General features: G+C 35.0%; 3 protein-coding genes across 3 annotated transcripts; 2 read left to right on the forward strand and 1 right to left on the reverse strand.

The window, feature by feature from the left end:
* Nucleotides 1–138: 138 nt before the first annotated feature.
* LOC6647615 (general odorant-binding protein 99b) lies at nucleotides 139–750 on the forward strand. Its single transcript, XM_002070143.4, has one exon. The coding sequence runs from the start codon at nucleotides 181–183 to the stop codon at nucleotides 655–657; it is 477 nt and encodes a 158-aa protein (XP_002070179.1). The 5' UTR covers nucleotides 139–180; the 3' UTR covers nucleotides 658–750.
* An 81-nt stretch (nucleotides 751–831) lies between these two features.
* On the reverse strand, nucleotides 832–1317 carry LOC6647581. Its single transcript, XM_002070142.3, has one exon. It carries the CDS (start codon nucleotides 1237–1239, stop codon nucleotides 832–834), a length of 408 nt encoding a protein of 135 aa, XP_002070178.3. The 5' UTR covers nucleotides 1240–1317.
* Nucleotides 1318–10730: 9413 nt separating this feature from the next.
* Nucleotides 10731–11630, forward strand: LOC6647580 (Golgi-associated plant pathogenesis-related protein 1). Its single transcript, XM_023178215.2, has 3 exons — nucleotides 10731–10985; nucleotides 11043–11356; nucleotides 11416–11630. Exons 1-3 carry the CDS (start codon nucleotides 10785–10787, stop codon nucleotides 11492–11494), a joined length of 594 nt encoding a protein of 197 aa, XP_023033983.1. The 5' UTR covers nucleotides 10731–10784; the 3' UTR covers nucleotides 11495–11630.
* Nucleotides 11631–26973: the final 15343 nt, after the last annotated feature.

The raw sequence follows: 26973 nt of genomic DNA on the forward strand, positions 1-26973 counted from the left end.
AAATACTTTCCTCTCAGCTGAGCATGATAACGCTGTTATCATGGATTGACCTTTTTGTAGGTGCATTTGCTTAGATAGTGCCAGATGTTAGTCCATTAAACTTCAATTGGCTATAAATACAAACGCTGTGCGCAGCAAAAAGTGCAGTTGCAATTGCACTTTTCCATAAACGGTCTCAGAATGAAGGTGTGTCTTTTAGTATTACTGTCTCTGACTATGGCCTGGGCCTGGCCTGACCATCATGAGCATCATCATCATCATGATCATGGAGCTGCCTATGTGGTCAAGACTCACGGCGATTTAATTAGATTCCGTAATGTGTGTACCGAACGTGTCCATGCTGATGAGGAGGATATAGCCAAATACAAGAAATGGGATTTTCCGGATAACGAGAAGACTCGCTGCTATATACGCTGTGTATTCGAGCATTTTGGATTCTTTGACGAAGTTACTGGTTTCGATGTTCACAAGGTCCATGAGCAGTTGGCTGGCAGCAAGGGCGAACAAGTGGATCACACCGATGATACTCATCAGAAGGTTGCCAATTGTGCGGACAGCAATGAACAGAAGAGCGATGCCTGCACCTGGGCCTATCGTGGTGCTATGTGCTTCATGGGAGCCAATCTACAATTGGTTCAACACAGTGTCAAAGTGTAGATTGAATAATCTTTGAGACAAATGTGGTAGTGACTTTTGAGACACAAATATTTGCAATAAAATTTTTGATAATTATTGGAATCAAAGATCGAATCTAAAATTCTTTTAAATAAACTTATGTGTTGTATATATTTTCTAAAGAAGTTAAAAAAAAAACTTTCTGAGTAATTTAATTTATTTTGTTTCCATTTCTTGTTTCATATACTCATTAACCCAATGTCCAAATCTGCCTGAAGTGGCGCATTTATATGCCTTATATGCCCATTTATTGAGGTCGTCGGTTCTTTGCTCCCTCCGATTGCAGTAGTTTACCACCAACATGAGTTCCTCGATTTGATTGTGGGAGGCAAAAATTTTTGCTATCCTTTTGGCATTGTAACCTTGCTCATCGGTCCATAGGCCAATATCCTTTACCAAGCAACGCAATGCTCCGGCATTATCATTCAGTTTAGTGCAACTTTCTAGGCTTGTTTCAATATCCCGTGGTGTGGGCAGTTCCCAATGTGGAGCAATTGCTTTTGACACTGCCAGAGTGAAAAAACAACTGACAAGGATTATTATGACACGAGTTAACCGATACATTTTCACACGGCGAATGCTTGTTTTCAAATTGGAACACCATGCTCGAGAGTGAATCTTTTTATATATCCATGGGTAATCGTTTTTCTGGCTATAAACCAGTTCTCGAACTAACGTCACACCGACTGCCGATACACGTTCCGACATTGACATTAACCTAGAATTCATGGGAAACGATTCTAAATTGTTGATGTTGTTATTATTGTTACTCTTTAACACTTGTTGTGATTATGCTTTAGTTATCGCCAACAACAAACATAGCTTAGACATGAATATTGCTCAGAAAACGTAATCAATTGGAATTATTAACACAGAAATTTAGTAATTAGCTGGAGTTTAGTAGTATTTCATAGACTTACACTTAGTTTGATAAAAAGTTTAAATATATAATTATAATAAGTTCCTATCGATTCAGATTTATCCCTTTAATTCTATATTTCAGATGCAAAGAATTTCGGACTTTCAAGCTGCTGAAAGAATTTGAAAGCTTCAGTTAAATATTTATGAAATATTTATTAGTCTACAAGTTATGTATTTGCAAAATTAAAAAATTAAATGGTCTAATAACTCTTTTTTTGCTAACAAATGTCTTCTATTAAATATCTGAACGTAAGTTAACTTTTTTATTGTAGCGTTCATTCAGCTATTATCAGGCTGCTCTTATTCTTAGTACAAAGGTTTAAGATACATGTTAATTACAAAATCTAAAGGTAAGGGTATTTAGTTTTCGATAAACTAATTATTGAATTTTTTATTGTATTATGTTTATATCTGCGGTACACTTGCACCGAGAAACTCATAAAATCTAAATTACTGGACTTGAATGAATAGTGAATTTTGTTGTTTTGTTTGTCTAAAGTTTCGTCATAATGTCTGATCTCTAATATTAATATGAAGTACACTTTGACTCACGTATACAATTAACTGAGTGTAGAGAACGACGACAATATACCCTTGACCTAATATACTCTGATATAAGTTTTACAATAACTGAAATCAATTATACCAAAAGAAAAGGGTCTAAAAAAAGTTTGGCTTCTCACCAACTTTTAACTGTATTAACCTAGAAGAGTCTTAAATAAAAACCTTTTAAACACCTGTCAGGTGAAGCTTCAGAATAAAGTGCTGATATGCTCAAAGACAGTCTCTTGGATTAGATTCTCTTAGGCAAAATAGCTCAAGCATTAGGTTTCTAATTTCTTACAGTCCACCATTTTGCAGGGTATTTGAAACTTTTCATCCCTTTTCTTGGTTTATTTTGAAAACGATTTTGCACATGACTTTTGTGACTCGACAGAATTTGTCACCTGACTTGAACTTTTCCAAAAAAATAATAGCTAATGTTAGATTCACGTGAGTCTGGCCTGTAGTTTTTGGAACATAACTCTGTCTTGTCACGTCTCGATGGAATGGATGAGATATCTTAAGTTATTATGTCATAAAAACCAAATTTAACTATTAAAACATTTCCTATGAGTTACAAAATTCTAAAATTAGATCCAATCGTACATCCAAGTCGACCACTTTGTGGCATTCTCTTCCGTATGGATTCGTCTGGCAACTGGCAATTGCAACTGCAATTATAAGCGTTTGGCTCATTGCACAAGGCGACAATTTTTCATTTGGTTCGAATTGCATGTCGTTTATGGAAAACTTGGCAATCAAACGGAAATTCTTGTTTTCCTTTTGACGACTGGTTTTATTGTTGTTTGTTTGTTGGTTGGTTTGTTTGTTTGTTTGTTATAGAGAGCGCCTTTTTTTTTTTTTTTTTTTGAAAGGGAGGTTGGTTGGGCCGGGGGACTTTCTCCGTTGACTGTGACTACTTCATTAACAAAAACACACGACGTTTTTCACGCTGCAATAGATTTTTCCGCACCATTCAACCCGTGCACATGTCACGACATCACGACATTTGACAAAGCTAATTTCGTTTCGCAAAACGCCAAACAAACACTTCACACGACCTATTCAATTATTTCTCAATTAAATGCCGTGTAAAGCAATCGTTCATCGTCAACATCATCATCATCATCATCATCTTCGTCTGCCTTAGAGTCGAACAACCATTCGGTTTTTTCTATATACATATACATTTTGTGGGTGGCAGAATTGGGCGTAATGCAATTTGATTTTTCACTTACAATTTACCTTTTGCTTTCAAACAGAGAAAGAGAGAGATTTTTTTTCCCAGTAGATGTTCATCAACGTTTTTTTTTTCTATTTCTTTACGCACATCATTCGAAAATTCTTGAAGAGGAAAGGTTTTCATTCGATTTAACGAGATATTGCTCTGCCTTGGTTGGCTTAATTGTATTTTATTGAAGTTTTTTTCCCCTTTTAACACAGATTTCCAAAATATACATCCCAATCGTACTGACAGAGATGAGGAAATGGGATGGGAGTGTAAAAAGAAAGAACCATTCGAACACATATCCTTGGCTTTACTTTCAGAACAATTTAGTGAATGGCAGAACTTTCAGAAATGGATCATCATTTTCTATTTTATGTCATTTGCTATTTTTTAATCATTTTCTTTTAGAACGTTTGGTAATATAAAAAGTCTTTGAGACACTTAATTTTTTACTCCAATTTAAATAAAATAAGTTTTTCATATCTGAAATTATAAAAATCGAATTCAAGTTATAACTAAGTTTTCACAAATATCTCTCACAAACAGTTTGACATCTAACAATAAGTGAATATTTCGGAGTGCCTGAGATTGTTAATTTTGCTCATTAATATTAATATTCTTTAGTAAACATTCTCCTGAGATTGATGTTTAAGGATATAGACGAGACTTTTGATGTACCTCATAATTTGGCCTTTGCCTTTTTTTTCATCCCAGCCCATTGAATATGTATTTTAAGTTAAAAGATATTTATATTCAAAAGCCGGCTAAATTGCAAGGTTTGACTTAAATTTCAAATAGCTCGTAATCTAACCAGATATATTCATTATCTATACAAACATCTCCAGGAGATCGGTTTAAATTAGTATCCCAGAAGCTGACTGTCCAGTAGAAAGGTATATACTAGAGGTAATTACTAATTTTAATCTCGTTATTCTCATAATTTAATTTTATCGTTTAACTTAATAATTCTTTATGAGCAAGTGATCGGATTTGGCCAAAAATTTGTCTTTGTTCTGAAGACTGATTTTACGTAGTGACTCTAACTTTATTCTTTTACATTTCGATCAATAATGATCTTTTTCTGGTAGGAATTTATTTGTAGATCATTCAAAGCGGGTAAAAAGTTTAACAATTTTCATAGTAATAATGTAATATTTAAGCCAAGGTAAATGGTAACTCTTCTTCTTGCCCTTTCACGGTATATTCCTGTTTTATTTAAAATGCTTTATGCCTCTTGTCCGTTTTTTGAGTTTAATGGTCTGCGACTTGTTTCTTTTGAAACGCTTTGTTTCTCCTTCTTTATGGCGATTGTATGATTTCTTTTTATTTATTTTTTGTTGGATTTATTTTATGAGAGCCAACTGTTTCTATTGTACGAGTGTACATATATATAGAGGGTGATAGGGGCAGTCAGTCGCCCACTGAAGCTGCTCTAATTGCAACTTTGAAACTCAATTGGGTAGACAACACAAGGTTGGGTGTTGGTTTTATGGTTGGGATGGATTGGGTTGGGCATCCACTTCTTTGGCCATACACCACCAATTAAATTTAAATGTTTTTGCGCTTTTCTGAGTTTCATTCTTTCGTTTTCGCTTTTTCTGTGGGTTTGTGTGTACAATTTGCACACGGTCCGAGTAGAAGGTCAGTTTCACTTCTCATATGAATAAGCGATGCGTTGGCAGGACACGTGCGTTTTGTTTAAAGCAACGTGCAGTCCTTTTGTGCTAGTGCCAGGACCTCTGCTAACGATGTAATGGCTCTTTGTGCTCTCAGGTCTGCATTTTACGGCCGAACAGAAAATGCGACAGTAAAAAACTTTTCACCCGGGGCGTGGCCTGCTGCAACGTTCCTTGTAGGCGACACATTGTGCGAAAAGTTTGTTTTCTTTTTTTTTTCCCCCGTTTTATTTCTGTCGATAAGTTGTGAAAGAAAATTTTTTGAATACTTTTGCCAAAGTTTCCGGAAAACTTTTATCCCTATTTCAAATTTTTGTTAAACTTAATTAATTTGATAATTAGCAAAAGCCAAAGAAGTGCAGGGCAACATGGAAAAGCAAAAAAACAAAACAGAAAACGGAAAAAGTTGTGGAGAGAAAGAAGTGGGAGAGAAAAAAAATTGTATTTAAAACATAATTTCATATGAAAACATTGGCATGAAAGGCAAAATGGGGAGACGTTAGATGGGTAATGGCTAATTGCTAAGAGAATGGGCATGGAGGAGCTGGAGGTCAGCGCGTGCTGCGGCTTTTGTTGACCGCGGAGTGGACAAGGCGCTTGAGTGAATCCCCCATGGCTGGGGTTGGGATAGAAGGTGGATATATGTATAGAGTTGCGGTTGCGGATGCGGTTAAGTGTGCTGGTAATTGGAATTAATTTAGCATTAAGCTGCATTTTCTTTAGCATACAATCTTTGCCCTATCCATTTTGCTCTCTTTCTCGCTCTCTCTCTCTCCCTTTTCCCTTTTTGTCCATTAGTGAAGTACCAACATTTTATACAATTTTTTTCTATTCCTACTTTTCATATTTTTGCCTCCTTCTTTTTTTTTTTTACCACATTACTTGGGTTGTTAATTAATTGCGCTTAGTTGCCGCAAATGGCTCGGGGGCGTGGTCATGGTATGCAGTTGGCCTGCGTCCAGTTGAAGAGTCATTAGCGTTCAAGCAATTAGCAGGAGAGCGTAATGTCATTATCAACAAGTTCAATTCAAAGAATATTGTCTTTAATATTGATTTCAATTGATCAAATTTTACCCGCATCTATGGTTTTCCTCTTATATCAATGGTTTCACGAAAACAAAAGCAACAATATTGCGTATGCGCAATGACAAGTGAATCCATAGTCAGATACAGAGAGATAGACAGACAGACAGACAGACAGGCAGACAGACATTTAGATAGATAGATAGAGAGATACTAACTGAATAGAGAGATACACAATACGATGGGCGTGCCTTATCCAAGTTGAGTGAGATGGCTACAATTTGTCTGCAACTTATTGACATTTTGTCACAATGCGAGGGTTGCCATTGACATTTGTTGAGAGTTCAGCTATAGTCAGCTAGAATTCACTCTCAAGAAATGGCTTATATCGTTGTAAATTGTTGTTTAGATGCAGACTAAGAAGATGTTTTGTAGTATACCATAATACAATGTGATAAAGACAGATTTAATCAATGAAAATTCTTAGTGTAATTGTATAAAAAATCACAAAAATGTTTAACTTTGCGAATCTTGTGTATCTTTTTCATTTATTTACCGATTTTTTTTGTTCTGAGTTTCTTCTTGGAAATTGGAAAGTGGTCATTTAACTATCATTAAAATTTAAATATCTAATTTTTTTGAAAATTTTTCTAAATTTTCAAGTTTTTGATACGATTATGTATTTACGTAAGTTAGATTGTTTAAAGTTTTTAAAATCGATTAGAAATTGAACCTCAAGATCGAATGATTTAACACAAATTTGTAATATACAATCAAGGTCAAGCTAATGATCTTTGATGATGATTTCTTAATGACATTAAAAAAACTTAATGACTCTATTAAAAGAAAAAAGGATAAAATCTAGAATATTCATAATAAGAGCAAAACGCACATAAGATTATAGATAAATGACTGAGTTTTTTGTATATATGTAATTGTTGAAACTTCTCAATGAAACCTCCTGCACATGCATCGTCTGGCTGGAGGAATTTGTGATTTGGTCTATCTATATGTCTGGTTGTGGTTCTTGCTACTTTTATCTGTTTTGCATGTATGCTACCTCTCTCTCTCTCTCTCTTTCTCTCTCACTCTCTATTTTATTTGACTCAGTGCCTTCTGGCAATTGCAACTCATTAACCTGCCTGAGCTATATAAATCGCTTTTGTTTGCCCACTGACAATTGCCACCAGAAATAATCCCTTACACCCACCAACCTCATGCCATGCCAAAGTAAATTTGTCTTGGTGGCTGATGTCCATTGTTATAGATATATGAAGTATGTTTGTATGTATATATAAAGTAGATACTCATTGTATGCTCTATATTACGCTTGATTACGGACAAAAAGGACTCACACACACACATATACATACATATATATATATATATATATGGTGGGTATTAACACCCAACTCATTGTTCGTTTCCCATTTGACCGCGTGTTTGGCACTCTTAATCGAAAATGTTACCCAGCGCCCACCACCACCACCACCGCGATCCTTGGCAACCGTTAAGTGGATACGCTTATTATCTTTTGTTTTGCCGTTGATATGTGGCTCTGTTTTCTATCTCTCTCCATCCCTCTCTTTCTCTCTAGTGCCAATGACGGTAAATCCTGACATAATTTTATTCATAAACTCAACTAAAATGCAATACTTGGCCGGAGCTAAGTTTTTTTTTGGAGTGGGAGCGACGAGGTTTACTTTTAAAGTTTTATGTTTTAATTGTGAATTGAAAGTAAAACTTTGTTTCATACAAGGTTAAGGTGGACTATCTATCATACATTTTATGGAAGATAAATAATAGGTACATATATCTGTTTTTTAAATCGGTTTACATTTATTGAAAGGCAAATTTACTATTGGTTATTTTAAACTTATTTAAAACCTACTTTAGTTGTCAGTTAGTTGTAGTTTAAAGACTTTTAATCACAATCGTTAGTATGGTCAACAATTTTCAGTTATGTTTACTCTTTATACACTTAATTGGTATATTTTCTCATTACTCGAGCCGGCTAAATTTCAAATAGGTCGTAATCTAACCAGATTTCTCATTACCTATAAAAAATAATACATCAAACTGACTTATTTTCTTCGTAAGATTGACTTTGAGCCAACTATAAAGATATATAAACAGATATATCCCAAGAATATTTTACTTCTTTTGGGATGGCTTTACTTTGCATTACCTTTATGCTAACCAAACCAATAACTGACCTAACTTTAGATCCTTAATCAAAAGAAAACTACATAGACATGGCAATGTGACTTATTTAGTTATCTGTTTGTATTTTAATAACTTGCCAGATAACCCTCGTATTGACAGACTTTTTTTTTCATTTGTCTTTTTTCCACTTTTGACAATTTGGCAATGCACCAGGCGACAGAACTCAGCAGGCTGTCTGTCTGTTTGGCTGTTTGTCTGTCTGACTGGTTTGGCTTTTGTGCCAATGAATACAATAACCAAATTAAATAACCAAGGTGATTCAGCCAGAAGCTAGAGGATCATAAATCTATTTGTTTGTTATGCCCACAGAAAGGAAGAAATAAAAGGGTTTGCCTGCAATTAGCGTACTCCAGACCAGATCAGACTACTACTTCTAAGAGATACTTATCCCACAGCGTATTATTATTATTATTGTGGATAAATCACAATTCGAAGCCTGGGATGCCTGGGAATTTTGTCTCCACACATATGTCCTAGATAGATCTATTTCTTCTTTTTGATATGCCATTTATCCGCGTTTATTCGGGCAAACGAAAATAAACTAAGAATAAGCATAAACATAAATAAACGCTGCGGGGACAGGTCTCAATGTTGAAATGGCAAATAATGAGATAAAAACTCGAGTTCAAGTGCAACAACCTTCCCACACAAACGTATCCTTTAGATACATTCGTCTTGATTTGTAGAACCTTTTCTTCCACTCGAACGAGCTGGCTGTGAACCAAACGGACAAGGACTCCCTCATCTTGAAATGATTATTTCTAAATGTTTGTAGGTTTTATTTGTGTTTTGGTTTACTCATTTCTCTCTTTCTTTGTGTTTTTTTGTAGTTGTGTTGTTGTTGGATTCTTTTGGCAAATTGCTAGCAATTTAACTGCAATTAAATTGCAATCTTACCACACACATTGCTTTCAGTATGGGGCAAATCCTGGTACAAAGGCGTCACTTTTGGAGGAGCCTCGAGATGCGGCAGCTTCCTATTGTATTGTTACCTTTGTGTTGTAAAAAGTGAAAACCAGCACAAAAATTTGCTTGCACTAAAAAATTGCTCTCTCTTCCACGGCGGTCTTTGGGCTTTTCCGGCACCTCTTGACTTGCCCTTTGTGCTGCGCATAAACAAAATGGCCGACTTCTTACCTGAATCCATTGTACACACTTTGACTACCACCCGAACCTCCGCCTCCTTTCTTTTTTGCCATCTCTGTCTCTCGCACCTTGTCTCTGTCTTGCTCTGTTTGTGTTCAACAGCGCGTGCTGTGTAAATTGTATTTAAAAGATATGCCTTATTCCATTCACAAACAAAAACCAGAAATAAAACATTTCAATTTCCCTTTGTTCAAACGCCACAAATAATAATTGCTGACTGGCTTTTGTGGTTTCATTTTCTTTTGGTCTGTTGCAGCTGCAGCTGCTGCTACATCATTTCAAATAGGTGGTTCTAAGAATGGTTTAAAGACGCCTAACTCGGGCTAAGAATATATATGTTTTTAAAAAGAAAGTACTCTTCAGAAATTAAGTTTGCTGCCCTAAAGGTTTAGCAGTATTTTTATCCCTTTAAAGTTTAATAAGTTCAGTCAAAAGACAAAAGAGCAGAACAATTGGTTTTCACATTGAACTAAAAAAACTAAAAATCCCCTTCTCTTTGCTCTGTTTTATTTTTGAGTCCATTTTAATTTAAAAATAGTTCCCTAGACACCTGACAATAAAGAAAAAGCTCCACAGAAGGTTTTGAAATTTGATTTTGATTAAATTTATTTTTAGCAAAGTTCCTGGAACCACAAAACGTGTTTGGCCCGAACAATTTTTAAGAGTACTTTAAATCTGTTCTAAAAAATAAACTTTTGAGCATAAAATTATTTTTTGTGCTGGCCTAATATACATATTTATATGTTTTAATATAATTTTTATTCCTGTCGAATTCTCTGTGATATTTAAATTAACTGAGTCGCCAACATTTCTTACATTTTCCATTAATTATTGACTTTATTTCCTAAATTGAAGCTATTAATTTACACAATTTTAAATGAAGATGGCTGGAAGATTGCTTTGAATGATGCTTTCTTGATTTGATTGCATTTTCATATTCTTTAGTTTAGGTTTAGTTGCTTCGATTAGTGTATTAGGATTTTATAAAAAGTTAAAGCTAAAATATTTGTTTTATTTGTTTGTATGTCAGATGCAGAAGGAGACGTTTTCGATCATATAAACTATATACTTTCTTGATCAGAGTGACAATTAGAGTCGATATAGCCATCTTCCTCAGATTCTAGGAAGCTGCCTTAGAAACCATTAATCGAAGAGAAATAGCTCATTAGGAAAATGGAACAATTTTATTAAGGTAGACGCTACTTAGAGCTACTTCTTTCATTGATTTAAAGGATTTATGTGTATCTTACTTGTACTTATATAAATATAATACTTATTATTTTGATTCTTAGTTGCCTTACACCTATCAATCATTTTGGATATGAACACTTAAAATTTTATTCACAATGCATATAAATTTTTTATATATCGAAGCAATTCTGTTGACAGTTTGTATACATCAATTTCATGGGATTCTAGCAGATTCTGAAGAAATCAGTTTCGAACATCAAATTTTGGGTAAACATAATGATTTCCGCCGACTACATGGATGTCCAGACTTGGCATTGGAAAGTGATCTATATAAAGGATGCTTTAATCATGCCAGGGTTAGATCTACTCTAAATGTTACTACATTTACAATATAATGAAATTTTCAACTTTAGAAATTAGGTGTGATTGACAAACTTGAGTATTCGAATGGAAATTATGGTGAGAATATTTGTTTTAGAGTCGATGACGATCCAGTGAAATGTGTGGAACAATGGTATAACGAGAGCCGGGAATATGATTATTCCAAGGCCGAGTACTCCGATGGGACAAGACACTTTACACAGCTTATATGGAAATCCTCGAAACTAATGGGAGTGGCCCAACATAGGGGTACTTCGGGAAAAATCTTTGTAGTAGCCAGATATATGCCAGCAGGCAATTCGGCGGGACAGTTTGTAAAGAATGTACCAAGATCCAAGTTTAATGGGTAAGATTTGACATATGTATAACAAATACGGTTTATATTAGAAAAATCCTTTCTTTCAGATCTAAGTGTCCTGTGTGTAATTATTTTTTGTTCTGCTCCTTAATGTTGATTCGTAAAGTGTTTTGCGGTGATGGTTAAAACGATTTTCAATTTCATTGAAAACGTGTAGATATTGCCAAATTAATATGCATATTAATTTTGTTATTAATTAAAAGGTGCCAAGTGATGCAAAGTCGTGCTCTCTGTCTACTGCTTTCCAAGCATGTGCTGAATATATAATTTATTTAATTAAATTCACTTGGGAAAATAACTTTGCAGCAGCAACAAAACAACGTAATGAGAAAAATTTGCATAAATATTTGTTGCCTTGACTTGCTCTGTGTGTGTGCGCTTTGTAACCGAAAGAAAAGTTCTCTCCCATCCTGTCATTATCCTGTAGGTGACAACTTGGAATGTCGCTAATCCTTTGCAGGCGACAAAATGTTGGCATATGCCCGAAGCCAAATACGCGGAATCAAATATACAATATAAAATTAAATTTTAAAAGGATAACAACATTTTCAAATGTTTGGAAAAATTTTGCTACTTATCAAAAGAAAAACCCTTGGAACTCCTCCACCACCCCTCCCCCGTCCTGAAAACGAACCAAAGACCAAATAATGATGATGCTGATGATGAGAGCACGTGCCGCACATAAAGCATTTCCATGCTGGCCATGCTCATCCTTTTTATTCTTTCTATTATATTCTGTTGTCCCTTCGCCGTATGGGCTCGTTGTCCTCGATGAATGGTGCATCTAATCCTGATTCCATCGGCTTAATGTCACCAAAACATATTTCACTTTTAAAAATTGAAAACAAATTTAGCATTTGTCCCTTTTCGGTTTCGTTCTATGTAAGTTACAAAAATATTTTCTATGCTGATAAATTGTTATCCTGTTGTGTGGACTCAAGTGTCTCTGTGTGTGTATGTGTGTGTGTATCTACTTGTCGCCGTTGTTGCTGGTCAGTGGCTTGGCTTGTTAGGCCCTCAATTCGGTTCGAATGTCCTGCGGTTAGATACTTGCCATTTAACTGATGCATGAATTATGCGTTTTGGCTGTTTTTGATCATTTTGTGTTGTTGATACCACAGAAAACCATTTGATTTTGCACATTCTTTTTCCATCTCTCCATTTTTAGCTTGTCAAACTTTGAAACTCTTACGGGTTACAATGGGAGTGAAAGAAACTAAAAGTGAATGCCGTAAACAGTCGTAGTTGGAAAAAATTTCCCTTCTTCAAAGTCTTATTTCGTTAGTTCCATTCAATGTAAATTTTCTCTTTGGAAAATGTTTCCTTTTTCTCAAAATCAATTTTCAAAAACATTTCTTAATCGTTTGTTTACCGAATTTAAATTGTTTTCCCGGTTTGACCATCTGGAAATTGAACCACGCCAACCACTGTCATTGTTGGGCACCCCTTTTTTCACTTTGTCTTTTTTTCCTCTTTTGCTTCAGTTCGTTTTGGGTCTGGTCTAATAAACTTAACAATAACGGCTTTTTTATCACCCCTTCCCAGTGGAGTGTTTGTCATAAATAATTCTAATAATAAATTAAATGCATCCGCTACAGGATTCACATTCGGAATTTGTTTGGGGTGTGTGCGGCGGGTATGATTTCGGTTTCGGCTTCAGGTCAGTGATTAGTGAGTGAGTGAGTGAGTTAGAATGCCATAAACGAAACGATTTGCACCCCCATTTGTCTTGCCAGACTCAGGATACAGATACAGATACAGCTATAGATATAGAGACAGTTATCCTTGGCAATGCGGCACAATCAATTGTCCTCTCATCCAGGAAAATTGGTGTGCACGCTTGAGAAGATTGAAATATATTTGATTTGTAGTAAAATTGAATTAAATTGTTTCCTAATTGCCAATTGCAACTTCAGTTAGATAGATACACCTGGCATTGGTCGAGGAGACAGAGGCGGGAATAAAGACAGGGCCATGTGGGCCAGAGGCTGGGGCAGTCACTCAATCAAATGTGTAATGAACTTATTTACACACTTTGCGTGACGAAATTTTTGTTGGGCGCTTTGCTGGTTACCAAATGATATTCGGTTTTTTTTTTCGTTTTTTGTGGTGTTTTCTGGTGTGTGGAATGTCAGCCACAGACTTTGCCATCTACCGACACCAACGGCAACAGCAACCAACCACCAACAGTCGCTGCCCCATTGTTGGCTTTGCCTTTTGACACGCACAGCCACCCGCCGGCTATATACCGATTGCCCTCCCCCCCCAACATGATATCCCACAATTTGTTGTCTCTTCACCTTTTACGAGTTACGAGTTCGGGTAAATATTACAAAGTGTTTTTGCCCTACCAAAAATAAAAGGGGCGTTGTGCTTAGATGGAGTAACATTTGGGGGGGAGAGAGAACGAGGAAGAGAGAGAGATAGAGAGAGAGCCAAATGAAAGAGAGGGAATGCGACGTTTATTGGCAATAATTGTGCCATGCTGCTGATGTCGTCTGACCCAAAAGCCATCCCATTGAGCGTTTTCAAGCGTGCCCACAGACAATGTCAAAGTGTGATTTTTCGCTTGAAATACTTTTGCACAAATGCCAATGTCGTCGCCAGCCCCTCGTCCCCCCGTCCCCTACTGCCCAACCAGCCGCCCAATATTCTCCCCATCTTTCCATCCATCCATTGAGAAAGGAATATGGAAAATATGTTTTACTGGCATTTTGAATTATGTTGAAGTGTTTGGGATAGAGAATATGAGGGGAAATGAGGCTGTTATATTGTGTGGATATTGAGAAAATGCTTAAAATAAGCAACGAGCGACGACGGGACGAAGGGGACATCAAATAATGGCTTGCAATGCAGAATTGAAATTTATATTATCATATTTGTCTCATATTTATTGATGAATCAGATTGTGACAGTTCAATATATATGTGTATATAAAACATAATTCAAAGATGGAGAAAGTGTGAGAAAATGAAAGAGAACAAGTTTATCAGGAATAATACTATGTATTAAATGTTGGCTTTACTTTCACAATCAATATTTGAATGTATTTTAAGATTTAGTTAAAACGTTAAAAGTTTTGAGTTTAAGAACTTATTGGTGGAGTATTTTCTATACAAACTATTGAATTTTGTCAATCTTTTGAGAACGAATATAGATATTTGTAACGTTTTCTAAACAAATAAATGGATAATCAATCGTCTTTGTATCAAGTTAATAAGTAGTTAAATATGTTTATTTCTGAATTATTTAAAATTAAAAAACAAAAACGCTTCAAATTCTATCTGGTGTGTTTTTACAGCCTTAAACTTTCTTCTTATAATTAAATTAAAATTCATATTAACATTAACTCATTGATTTAATATAGTTGTAATTTTGAAATATACAAAACTCAGATTTTTTGGAATTTATCTCTCACAGACTAAGAAAATTGGCGATGATTCAAACGTTTATCAAAAAGATGATATAAACTGAATATAAGTGTATTAATTATGTATTCATATCTTCTATATTTCATTCTTAATATAATGCCAGAGAATTCTTTTAAACAAACTTTAAGTGAGGAAAAGAAAATAATTTAAAAACTAAACTTAAAAGGATAAAGAAATCCCAAAAATATTGAAAAGAAAAGCACAGTTATAATCATAAATCCACGTATTGTTCAATAAATTATTCTTAAGCCCACAAGTAGAGGAAGATTTATAAGGTTGTGTTGTTTAAGCCAGTTAAAAATTGCTTAGAAATAAGACTCAGTTTAACTAACAAATTAAGAAACTAAATAAAAACATCAGCTCCAACAAAATTCAATCGCTAAGACTAAGAATATTGATTTGTGTGGCTTAGAGAATAGATCTGTGGCTTAGAGAATAAATCTGTGGTTTCGTTTATAACTTCTCTTTATAGTTAACACACTGGTAATTAATAATGAATTGATTTTGGTAATGATAAGTTGGTCGTTTAATTCTCCATATAAATTGTGTTAGAATTAGTTTCCTATCGTTTTACCCATCTATTTCCTTTAGTATTTATTCATAAAATTCAATATTTTGTAACGGTTAAATGAAGTTTAAAACCCTCTTTTACTCTTGGCATTGAATATTAATTTCATCTAGCAACATAGAAAGAATTTCTGTGTATAAGTGACTCGGAGAAGGAACTCTAACTTGAAGTAGCCCACAACTCGAGCCGATGTTGAATTCGAATTATTTGCAGCATTTAAAGACTAAATTTCCTGGAATCAAGTGTGTGTGCTTTGGCAGAGGAGTTTCTACATATACATACATATATAACACAGTTGGCATCATTCCAACCGCCATTATGTGTGGACAAAGGAAGGAAGGAGAACTTCTGAGCTGTGGTTGCGCCTGCGTTTCGAGTGAAATTAAGGGACACAATGGAAACCGGCGCAAATCACTTGAACACATATATGAACTTATGTATTATTGTATACTTTACACATAACTTCATTTTGTTGTTGAGCATTATATACACATAAACTATATATGTTGTAGTCTCGATATACAATGAACACGCGAATGGGCACAAAGGAACATTGAGATTTCTCTTTGATTTTGGATTGGGATATTGTTATAGAATGGCCTTTGTTTCCTCATTGTGTGCAATGTGTTAAAAAGTTGTAAGCATTCTTTATGTTATCCGGTGATACTTCTGCTCCTTAGAAGCGCATGCGCGGCATCGTCTAGAATTTCCGTAGAAACGTGCGCACCCAAAGTTGAGATTAAATGAAAAACTCACATATTTCTTTCACTTGCTGAAATTGTAATTCAATTAAATTCGAATGCGAAGTGAGTGGAACTTCCTTCAATTGCTATATAATATACTCTATCCTCCATATATTATGGCCTTTTGTTCATATAATTGTGCTTGTAATTGATATGTATTTTTCGCAGGACCAATTCAATTAAATGCCTTTTACAAAAGATTAATTGTGCGTGTGGGCGTGGGCATTCACAAGAAATGGAATAGAGAAAAGAATTGAAAGAATGAGTAGAAGAATGTTGGGTCGGGGTACAGCTGTTGCCGCTTCAATGGCAACAGAATGACAAGACACAATTTGTTTGTCTCACTCATAGTTCATAGTTATATATACATATATATATCGCTCATACGCCATGGATGCCAACACGAGCCAAGTGGTACATGATATAAAATGTTCTATGGGCCACATGACGTCAAGCAAATCGAAATGTGTAATATGTATATAAGTTAATGCTGGCACATGGCAAATTATGTTTGTTGACACCACAAACCAAGACTAAAATTGAGCATCCAGCCAACCAGCCAACCAGCCATCCCAGCATTGGGTTATAAAAGACAAAATAACTTTGTTAACGAGGTCCTTAAGCACAGGCACACGCACACCAAGACAAATGACATCCTTTGGGCCCACTCCATTGCCCCTCCCACTCCGACTCCCACTCTCAATCTGAAAAACACATGCGACGATAAGGAACCATATAAAAAAAGTACGCGAAAATGTCACTAGAAAAATGCCAAACGACTTCAACAGAACTGAAGTTTCATGGGGAGTGAGTGATTTTGCGGTGGGCAAAAGAGGCAAGCATTATCCTTTTGTGAAATGCTAATGTTATAGCAGCCGAGCCAAAGAATACAACCAAAAAAAAGAGGAAAAAAAATACATAAATATGCAAATGTGTTTTTTGCCCACTTTCCTTTTTTTTCTTCTCATTTTGTTTTCCTATGGCATAGTTGCGTTCGCTATATGAAATCCTTAATGTGTTGATAGATATTATAGCTCTTTCTTTTTATTTAATATTCAAGTATGATGACTTTTTTATTCAATCATTATCATATTTTGTTTGGCGTTAAGTTAATCTTACAAAAAAAGTCTTGCTATTCCCAGGAACGTAGAGATCGATCTCCATGTCCATGTAACTATACATTGGATAGTGATGAGATTGTTTTGGAAAGTAGCTTCTTTGTAGTAGGTAACAGAATGAGATTAAGAACTGGTACAACTAGAATAGAGCATTTATAGTTTTTATTATCCTTAGCTTAAGGAAAGACTAGATCTGTGGTTGTTTTTAATGGATTTGGCATACTAAAAATCAGTGGAACTAAGACGCTATATGTGCTTGCTCCAGTTAAACAACATCAGAGCTGGATCCACTCCGTTAAAGGTAAGTACTTGCCGGTGACATGGGCACACGCAATATGACCAATCCTTTATACATCTATGACCTGAACGAACAAGATCCTAAGCGACAATGTGGAAATTAGAGCCTACATGTCTTAGCAAAGTGTTTACTATGTAATTGCTCATAAAAGTTGAAAGCATCCATAGACTTAATAATGGAAATGATTTATGAGTTCTTGGTGGGTCCAATCCCAGCAGCTTCAAAGTTAGTATAGTATAGTCAAAAGTTTACGTTTTGACAAGTACAAAAAATGCACAAAAGTTAAATCATAATTTACTGGTTGCCCATGCTGTCCGCCACCGCAATACCAAATGCACCATCTTCAAGGACATTCTCCGTAAAAGCACCAAAGGCTGTGCCCATATAGCGATCATCACTTTGATCGATGGAATATTGGGGCTTACAAAAAATGCCAAAAGTTCAATAATAATTAAAAAATAATACACTTTTTGGTTTTTTACACACTTTTTATGATCTAAAAGTATTTAAAATAGAAGATATTGGTCGTTATTTCTATAATACAGATAAAAAATATACCTCTTAGGGTCAAAATTGAGATGTCTTTTAAAGACATTGAGAATGCAAGTATACAATACACACCAAGTCAAATATGGAGGCTCTTAAGGTGTTCTTGTATATTGAGGTCAGTTGTGTTTATGGGTTATAAATGCTGTTACAGGGAATCATATATTAATTAAAAGAATGTAACACAAATTAAAAAAACTTATCTCACTCAACCTTAGCAATATCCAAACCAATATAAGCCAAATTCTTGGCTAAAGAATATCAATTTCATTGTGAAAGTTTAGACACTTCGAATTTCAATCACAAGAATACATTTCAGTTTTTTCTATTACAAATTTTTATTGCTCTCACTTCGCCTTGAAATACAAAATAAAAATTTGAATAAAAATGTGAGTAAAATGCAGACTTACGCCCATTTCCAGGCCAGTGCCCCATTCGTTTTGTGTTTAAGTTTGAAAACCATTCGACAATTTTGCTCGTGTCAGGACAAATTATTAACAATTCCAATTGAGGGGAGGAGGTTTGGAAGAAGAACAAAATGTCAAGGCAAAAGCTGTGTCGAGCTGTGTAAAAGTATAGAACTTTTGCCAAAGAATTTTTGCGTAGAGTCGTTGTAATGTAAAAATGTGAAATTCGCATGATTTAAATGCCGTTTTAATTGAGTTTTCAGCTAAAGAAAGGCAAGGACGAGAGGACAGGAGAGTGGGTGTTGGGCTGTTTGGTTGATTGGGATAAGGGACAGGGATCAACCCCCCCTGGGTGTGTGCATTGCCAACAAGCTTTTACCATATTTCAATGAAATCTGCCACCAGCTGGGTGACGTCTGAGCAGAGAACTGAATAGAACCAAAAACTCGTATGCAAGTATGTCGCATGCCGCACTCAGGACACAGGGAAAAAGAGAAAACGAATGAGTTCAAGTTCTAAACTGGTCAGAGCTTCAGTTTGGTCTTGGGCCAAAACGCCATTTGTAATTATGAAACTATGTAGAGAGGGTAGGAGGAGTGTTTCCGCTTCCCTGACTATGCCACTGTGTATGTGTGTGTGTGTGTGTGTCTGTGTGTGTGTGTGCATGCATATCTTTGAAACTTTTCCCATTGGTTGCCTTTGTGCTGTGGCCGCAACTCGAAATCAATATCAGTTGTATCCTTCAGCAGTAACAAAAGAAGCTGCTGATTGACAGAAACAATTCACACACACACACACACACACGAATACTCACACCAACACACACACACACATACACACACCGAAAGAACAACCCTTCAACACTCAACTACATTTTGATTAAAATTTTATTTGTAGCTGCGTTTCCTTTGAGTGGCAGCAACAGGAGGGGGCACAGAAAACTACTTGAACAACAAAGCACACAAAAGCGAACTATAGAGAATCCTTTTTTATTTTATTTCTTTTTTTGTTTTATTTCTGTTTTTTTTTTTTTTGTGTTCAGCTTGTCAACATTGGAAGCGAGGCCAGGGGCAGGATTGCCATGGGTTCGATGCGAGGGCTGTTGCTGCCACTGCCTGGTCCTGGGCATGGCCTGTCAAAAGCTGCCATTCGCCTGTGAACTAAAATATATTTCTTCTTTTATTAATATGTATATGGATTTACTTATTTCATTTTATATATTGGTCTAAAGGATACTCTTTTCAATGAGAGCATATTTAACTGGCAGTAGAATTAAATACACACATACGTGTATAAAAAACATAAAACGAATTCCCTTTAAGCAATCGATGAGAAAGGAGTTATTATTAAAAGCGAATATATTCATAGATGTAATAAGGAATTTAATCAGGAGCTGTTCAACAGAAATATAGATTGCTAAGGCCATCTATAAACCGTTGGATTAAGATAATTTGATATCAAAATTTTGCAATACAAGTTGTCATTATTTCGTTGTTCGAAAATGAGAGTTTTTTACTTACTTTTTGATCAATAAAGGCGAATAAAAACATTCAGAACAGTTTTTTTAATATTCTCTGTTGTAACATAATTAAAATAGAATGAAAAATCTATGAATCGAACTGCGGACCCCGTTGGTCAAAAGAATCGCCTGCCTAATGAAAATACAAATTTAGAAAAACAAAAAAATAATTGTCCCAAATTAATTGTCCAGAGGGATATCCGCCCAAATATGATATCTTTAAATAATATTAGATTTCACTTAATTTTTCAATGAATATGAAGATATTACAAAAAGTAAATACCATAATTAAAAGAGCTAAATGCCAAATATTTACAAATACGAGTATATCTGTGAGAGTTTGAGATACATTTAGTGCTGATCATTTAGTTCCATCATTAAGAATTTATATTTTTGCAGATTTTTAAGACCAAATGATGGATGGATAGGGTGAGGGCTAAAAAATGATTTCATTTAATCAAAAACTATTATGGCACAATCTAGGATTCGGCTGATCAATAGCTAGATTTCGGATTCATCAAAAAGGGAACTCAGTTTTGGAGCCATCAAAAATTATATACCTACCTAATTTCTGTCAAAAATCGTAAAACTTTCATAATTTTTGGAAGAAATCCAACTTATGTAGGTATGTACTTCAATGACCCAACGAAGAGATAACTTAAGCCGATTTATTAAGATTTTCAGTCAAAATGAGAAAACCATAACTTCTTTAAAAAAAAAAAACTAACCAAATGACTCTCTTCATGCTTGTGGTTGGTTTTCGTATATATTTTTACATTTTTCACATAAAAAATGTATGCAAATTTCCACTTAATTGGATATAAATATATATTTCAAATATCTTTTGCCAAGAATTGGATTTCTTTCATAGAAACTTGCCACTTATATTCTTCACAAGCTTGTAAGCCGTTTGTAAAAGATTTGTAAATCTTTAGAGCCCAATGAATAAATTGGATTAGATATTACGGAAGTTTTTTTAGGTATTTTGATATATGATGCAAAATTAAGGGCAAACCACTTTCGTCTGTTGAAAATTTATAGTTTCTTGGATAAAATTTTTAATAAAATTTTACTTCTTTTTCTTTTGTGTATGTAGATTTCAGTTTTGTCACTCTGTCTCTGTGTATGTTTGTCTCTTTCTCTCTCTGCCTTTTTGCATTGTTTCGACTCTCTTTTGGCCTGATGGCCCGGGTCCTTTGTTCCTTGTCGACTCTCGCATTTTTTTGGAGTAGCTCTTGAGTTACGTTGCCATTTTTGTGTTGGCTCTTTATTATTTGAGCATTTATTTTGCATATTGTATTTTGTGTATTTTATTCGTTTTGCAACTCAACTCTTTTGTGACTCGAGTATACGAATATAGTGGGGTATTGTTTTCATTTTATAAACATTCCCAATGCTGGCAGAATGAACTACCTTTGGGTATACATATATATACATACTTATATATAGGGACATAAATAGGTATATATACACAATGGGAGAATAGTTTTCTTATTAAATTTAAATGAATTGCTTTAACTTAAAATAAGTAACGTGTGCCAATAAACATATTATGAATATCTCACAAAGGACTCGTGCACAAACACACACACACACACACAAATAAACTGTTGGATAAACATCAACACCCGGCCCAGTTATGCAAACAAATAGCCAAGTATCTGCAATTAGATATTTATCGCACTTTTAACCCACCAACCCAAATAATACAATCAAAGTCGAACCTAAACCAATTCGAATCTCATATACTCCACCCCAATCTCCGACAGAGCAAACTCTCACGTTGTTGTCAACCGCAGGAGCACCGCACACGTGACTTTTATGCAGTTTTTAAAATCAAAAATTTCTGATGGGTGACATTGATGAGGATCGCAGCGGAACTGGGAATCCACCCCGCTGACCCACGCTTTTATTTTTGAGTGTGTGAGTTTAATTCAGTTAAGCACTCACAGAGGTACAGTTGCCTCTTAAATTAGTAGCCAAGCGACATATTTGGAGTGCCGACTTAAGGATATCTAGTGTCCAGTTGGTTAGTATGTTTAGAATTCTAAGGCCCTTTAGGTTTTAGAAGGAGAAGAAGGCAAATTTATGTATTATATAGAGTAGCTACAGTTTGCCTCCTCATTCACGCATAAATTTGTGCCTATAAATAGACCCTTTTTGTCTATGAGTACAGGGTATACAGATTGACATGTCGGCTGGGATAAAAGAAGCTAAAAGATCATCTTTAACTTACCCCCACCCCTCAGCTAGAAGAAAGCAGCAAAAGCAAATGTAAAAAATCATTTTTAAGACAACATAGAAAGACAACAAAACCAAAAAAAAAAAAAAAACCAAAAACTACCCAAATACACACACACACAGAATATGTAAATTATGAATTTTTATGTAAACAAAACAAAACATCAGCCAGCAAACCAGTGAGCCAGTGAGTGGATGCATCAAAGAACAGGTCTAGCTGGATACGAAGGGGAAGATCATTCAACAATATCCAAAAACAGCCATTAGCATTAGTCCCAGCTACTGTATAAAATCATATGGAGACGACGATCATCATCTGCCTGGGCGGCATATGCGGCAGGGTAAAATGAAAAAAAAAATTGATTTCTCATTGCTTTAGTTGGCCCAATAGACACAAAATGAGCAGGTTTCTTCATACAAATGATGGACTTCTCGCTGTTTATTAGCTGAATGACGACGATCTCCAGCCTCAGTGACGACTTGCTGCACAGTGTTTAGAAATGGTCCATAAAGTGTCGCAAAAGGGATGCAAATGATTTATAAATGGAAAAACATATGATAAGTCATTCCTACAGACAGGCCTGGACTGGACTAGAAGGACCCTTATTTGGAAGATACGTTTGAAATTATCATAGAGTATAGGGTATGCTTGGTAGGCTTTTAGGTTCCCAGTCCGGGCCTGCCTACAGATCCTCAATTCGGTTTTCATTTTGCTATATAGACTCAGTGTTGTTTCATTTTGTTTTGGAATTAAACAATAAGCAGAGTCCCCTCAAGAAATTTAGAGTTCTGGAGTTTCTTTAACTTTATCAACCATTAGATTAAGCCTTTCTAATTGTATCTTCATATTTCTTGACTTCAAACTCAGTTAACTAGGCTTTCTAATGTCATAACTTTAGCCTTTGAATATCAAATGTAAAGTACTTGGCTTATCGTAAGGGGATTTGCCTTGAAGAAACACACATAGTCTTTTTAATAACCCGTACAAATAGGACAAATTCCACTGTGCTGAGAGCGGTGTCTCCTGTTTTTGTTTTGTTTTTTTGTCTATCTCTGACGGCGCAAAAAGGTCTGGGCCACCTACTTTACACGTTTGCTACTTGAAATGGCATTTGTTTTCTTTTCTTGGTTTTTTGTTCCCCCGCCCTCGCAGTATGTCTGTCTGTCTGTCTGTCTGTCTGTCTGTCTGTCTGTTTGGATTGTCTTATTGAGTTGGAAAAAACAACAGAGGAAAGCATTTTATTTTTTGGGCGGTCTCAGTGCCAAATTAGTAGTACATGGGACTGGCCTTATGACCCGTTTGCTTGTCAAGCCGCAGATTGGGTTACCCAATGAGTAGTTGCATCTTTCGACTGTGAGAGCTAGGTGGTGGAGGGGGAGGGGGAAAGACACATTTGAAAATGCGGAAAAGTAAATAAAAACAAATAAATGAAACTAATCTTTAGACCACCCTCAAATCATGAGGATGAGGATGAGGAGGCCCAACATATGTTGAGGCATTTAAGCTGTTAAGTTACCCTTTATTATTTTGCCAAGGATTCGAATCTTTTTACAGAATTCAAATGATGTGCAATTTCTTTGGGTTGTTTGATTTTTAATTGACAGCACTTTTTGGTAATTAGACACACGAGGCAAATGGGGGCAGGGTTTATGAGGTCGACAAGGCCAACTTATACATATGCCATCTGCCAGCAGATGCATAAAAGGGTTTCTTGTTTTGTTTTGTCTGTTTTTTAGCCGCCCTTAGGGCTCTGTATCGTATGCTTGATCTATTTATTGTACATATATTTTGGTTTTGAGTTTGGTTTGGGGTTAGGGTTTTTCGGTTTTGAGTTTTGCTTTTTGGTTTGCTGTAATTGTCTGCGATTAATTCATTGTCTATTTATTATCCGTACATTTCCATGCCTAACATTGTATGCATTTTGTGTCCCGTTTTGTGCTTCAAGGGGGAATATATGCATGCATGATGCTACCAGAATCACAAGGATCACTACCACCATTCCAAGCTCCTCCAGCTACTATTGTTGTGTGTTTGGTTGGCTCATAACATCAACAACAACAACAACAATAATAACGACAACAACATGGAACGCTACTCTAAGATATTATCGACAGCTTGTCCTTCTAACAAACCTCGAACTGACTACTGGTAGTTGCTTGCCTGCTTTGTCCTCAACCATTGTCCACTTCAGAGCTAAACTGAGCTGTTGTACTGGTCGGTCTAACCCACAGTCATTGTTAGCCATTGACAATGGTACATAGAATCGTCCATTGTTTGCACACACACACACACATATCTATGAGCATAAATATACAATCACATGTACATACGTTATCCTTGTTGCCTGTTGACTTTTCGAGGAGTGCTCACACACACTCACACACACACGCAGATATATAATGAACAAATTGATATCCAATAATTTAATTTTGTTATCCATTGAGCCTCATGTTTGAAAATAGTTTTGTAATTTGCACTCGGCATGCGTGTAACCGATATTATTGTCCAGTCCAATCCAGTCCCGTTCAGTCTCATTCTGACCCTTATGTCCTTTTGGCTATTGTAAAATTTCTCAAATTGTGTGTCGACTGGTCACATCCCCTGTGAGTGTGTGTGTGCCTGGTGTGTGTGTGTGGAGGCATTAGTTTTATTATAATTTGTTTTGTTCAAATATCCTCGAAAAACAAAACCAAAAATCATTTATGTGAAAAAGGATTTCACACTTTACCCCACACAGACACACACTCATACACACACACACAGAGGGCACACAGAGGCAGACACATGGAAAACTATATAAATAGTTTTCTAGTCATTTTCACAATTTTACGGCCTGTCGTGTGCCGCCGAGTTGTGGCCAAATAGATAATGATGATACGGCTTAACGCGTCCCAATATTATAAGCTCATAATTGTGAAATGTCCAGCTCCTGCTCCTGCTCCTGCTGGATGGTGTTGTCCAGTTGCCACATTCCAATTGTGGGTGGCCCTTTTGTTCTACTGTTTGAACACTTCTCACGATTATAAATTGATTGTAATAAAAATTTCATTTATTTGCCCATCCCAAGGGTCTTAAATCTATTTTATCATTTCCTTTCTATTAACATTGACAATTGATGGGAATTTTTTTTTTTTTGTTAATTGCCGATTCATTTTAGTTATTAGAAAAATACATCGATATGTGTTTAATGTAGAGAATTAATTTAATAAAGCAATGCATTTATATGACCTTAGCTTTTGATGAACTTAATTTTTATCTAAAATTGTTTTTATATGAAAAACGAAATTCATTTGATTAAATGGAAATTCTTTCTCTCTCTATACTATTTAAAAATGTGTTTATATATGTAAGTAACGAATATGTTTCGAATCGAAATTGATTTAAAGTCAAACCCATAATAATTTTTAATGTTTTAGTGATAGCAAGAAAAATGGCCTTAAACCAAAGTTTGAAATTAATTTAAATTGATTTAAAGGTAAATTTAGTTTACGTATGTATGTATATGCAATTATTAATGGACCCAATTAAACTGAAATCCAATGTAAAAACAATGTAAAATTTAACTAATATGAAATTAACGTTAAAAGGATTGTTGATTTGGCAAATGCTTAATCACCTATTTAATGGGTAAATAAAACCAATTAGTGAGTCTATTGGCCAAGAAATTATCCTTCGTGTGGGTGATGAAGGCCAATTTTGCCTTAGCTTAAGTTGTTAACCAAATTTTGATGTAGACTAATGAACTGATTATGCAACAACTCTTCCCATTCCTATTGAGAACAAAGATTTGCTTAGAAGATTAAATTTTACAAATCGTTATTTGATTACTGGTTGATGTAAATGGAAAACATCTTAACTTTACTGATACATATCCATTTTTTACGTACCGAAGTATAAATAATCCAGCAGAACTACATATGTATGTAAGTTGATAAGTTTTTTCCCATAGCTTTCCCCCAAATCATGTGGAAATGTAAATGTATATATATATATATGTATATGTTATATTTCATATAAGTTTGTATTGAAACCAACCAATCACTCATCGAACTTTAGTCGCTATAACCGGACGGATGTTATAAGCGGAGTCGTTATAACCGGATCCTACTGTATTTGTAAATATATACTTGTAAGACACTAAAAGTCAATAACTGAAAGAATGGGTAAATGAGAACAATTTATATGTTTCACTGTTAATTACCATATAAATTGTTCTCTGAAAAATTTCCGATTATTATCAACTAAACAATTAAGATTTTTGTGAAAAATAACTAAAAAGTTAATGATATAGTTTTATCAAAAATACTATTTTTAAAGTACTCTTAAGAGTTTACTTAGCTGTCAGAGACATAAGCGTGCCTATTTATGCAAAATCTTCCTTTTTAAACAATGAAAACATAAGAGCAATAATATATCTTTTCTATGCAATCAGTTTAGAAACTAAAAATGAGAAAATTTAAACCAGAATTTTTCAAATAACTAACTCAAAGAGAAAAAAGAAGAAAAGGAAAGAAATTATTGATTGTGCTAAGACAGTGTCTATCCTATCCATTAAAAAAGGAAAAACTAATTGATAGTTTATCAATACTTTACTTTTATATACTTTATCTGGCCTTTTATATTAAGGAGAACTACATATACTTATCCCCAGATAGACTATTATTCTCAAAATGCATATAAAAAGTATAAAACATTTAAAAATCTTTGTTTCACTTTTTCTGAAAAGTTTGTCG

Source organism: Drosophila willistoni, chromosome 3R (genome assembly GCF_018902025.1).
Source record: "Drosophila willistoni isolate 14030-0811.24 chromosome 3R, UCI_dwil_1.1, whole genome shotgun sequence".
Taxonomy (NCBI): domain Eukaryota; kingdom Metazoa; phylum Arthropoda; class Insecta; order Diptera; family Drosophilidae; genus Drosophila; species Drosophila willistoni.

Excerpts from the sequence above, each read along its gene's own strand:
- LOC6647615 (XM_002070143.4), top strand. The coding sequence starts at position 181 with ATGAAGGTGTGTCTTTTAGTATTACTGTCTCTGACTATGGCCTGGGCC.
- LOC6647581 (XM_002070142.3), bottom strand. The coding sequence starts at position 1,239 with ATGTATCGGTTAACTCGTGTCATAATAATCCTTGTCAGTTGTTTTTTC.
- LOC6647580 (XM_023178215.2), top strand. The coding sequence starts at position 10,785 with ATGCATATAAATTTTTTATATATCGAAGCAATTCTGTTGACAGTTTGT. Across the intron at positions 10,986-11,042 it reads GATGCTTTAATCATGCCAGG|AAATTAGGTGTGATTGACAA; the intron begins GTTAGATCTACT and ends TTTCAACTTTAG. Across the intron at positions 11,357-11,415 it reads CCAAGATCCAAGTTTAATGG|ATCTAAGTGTCCTGTGTGTA; the intron begins GTAAGATTTGAC and ends CCTTTCTTTCAG.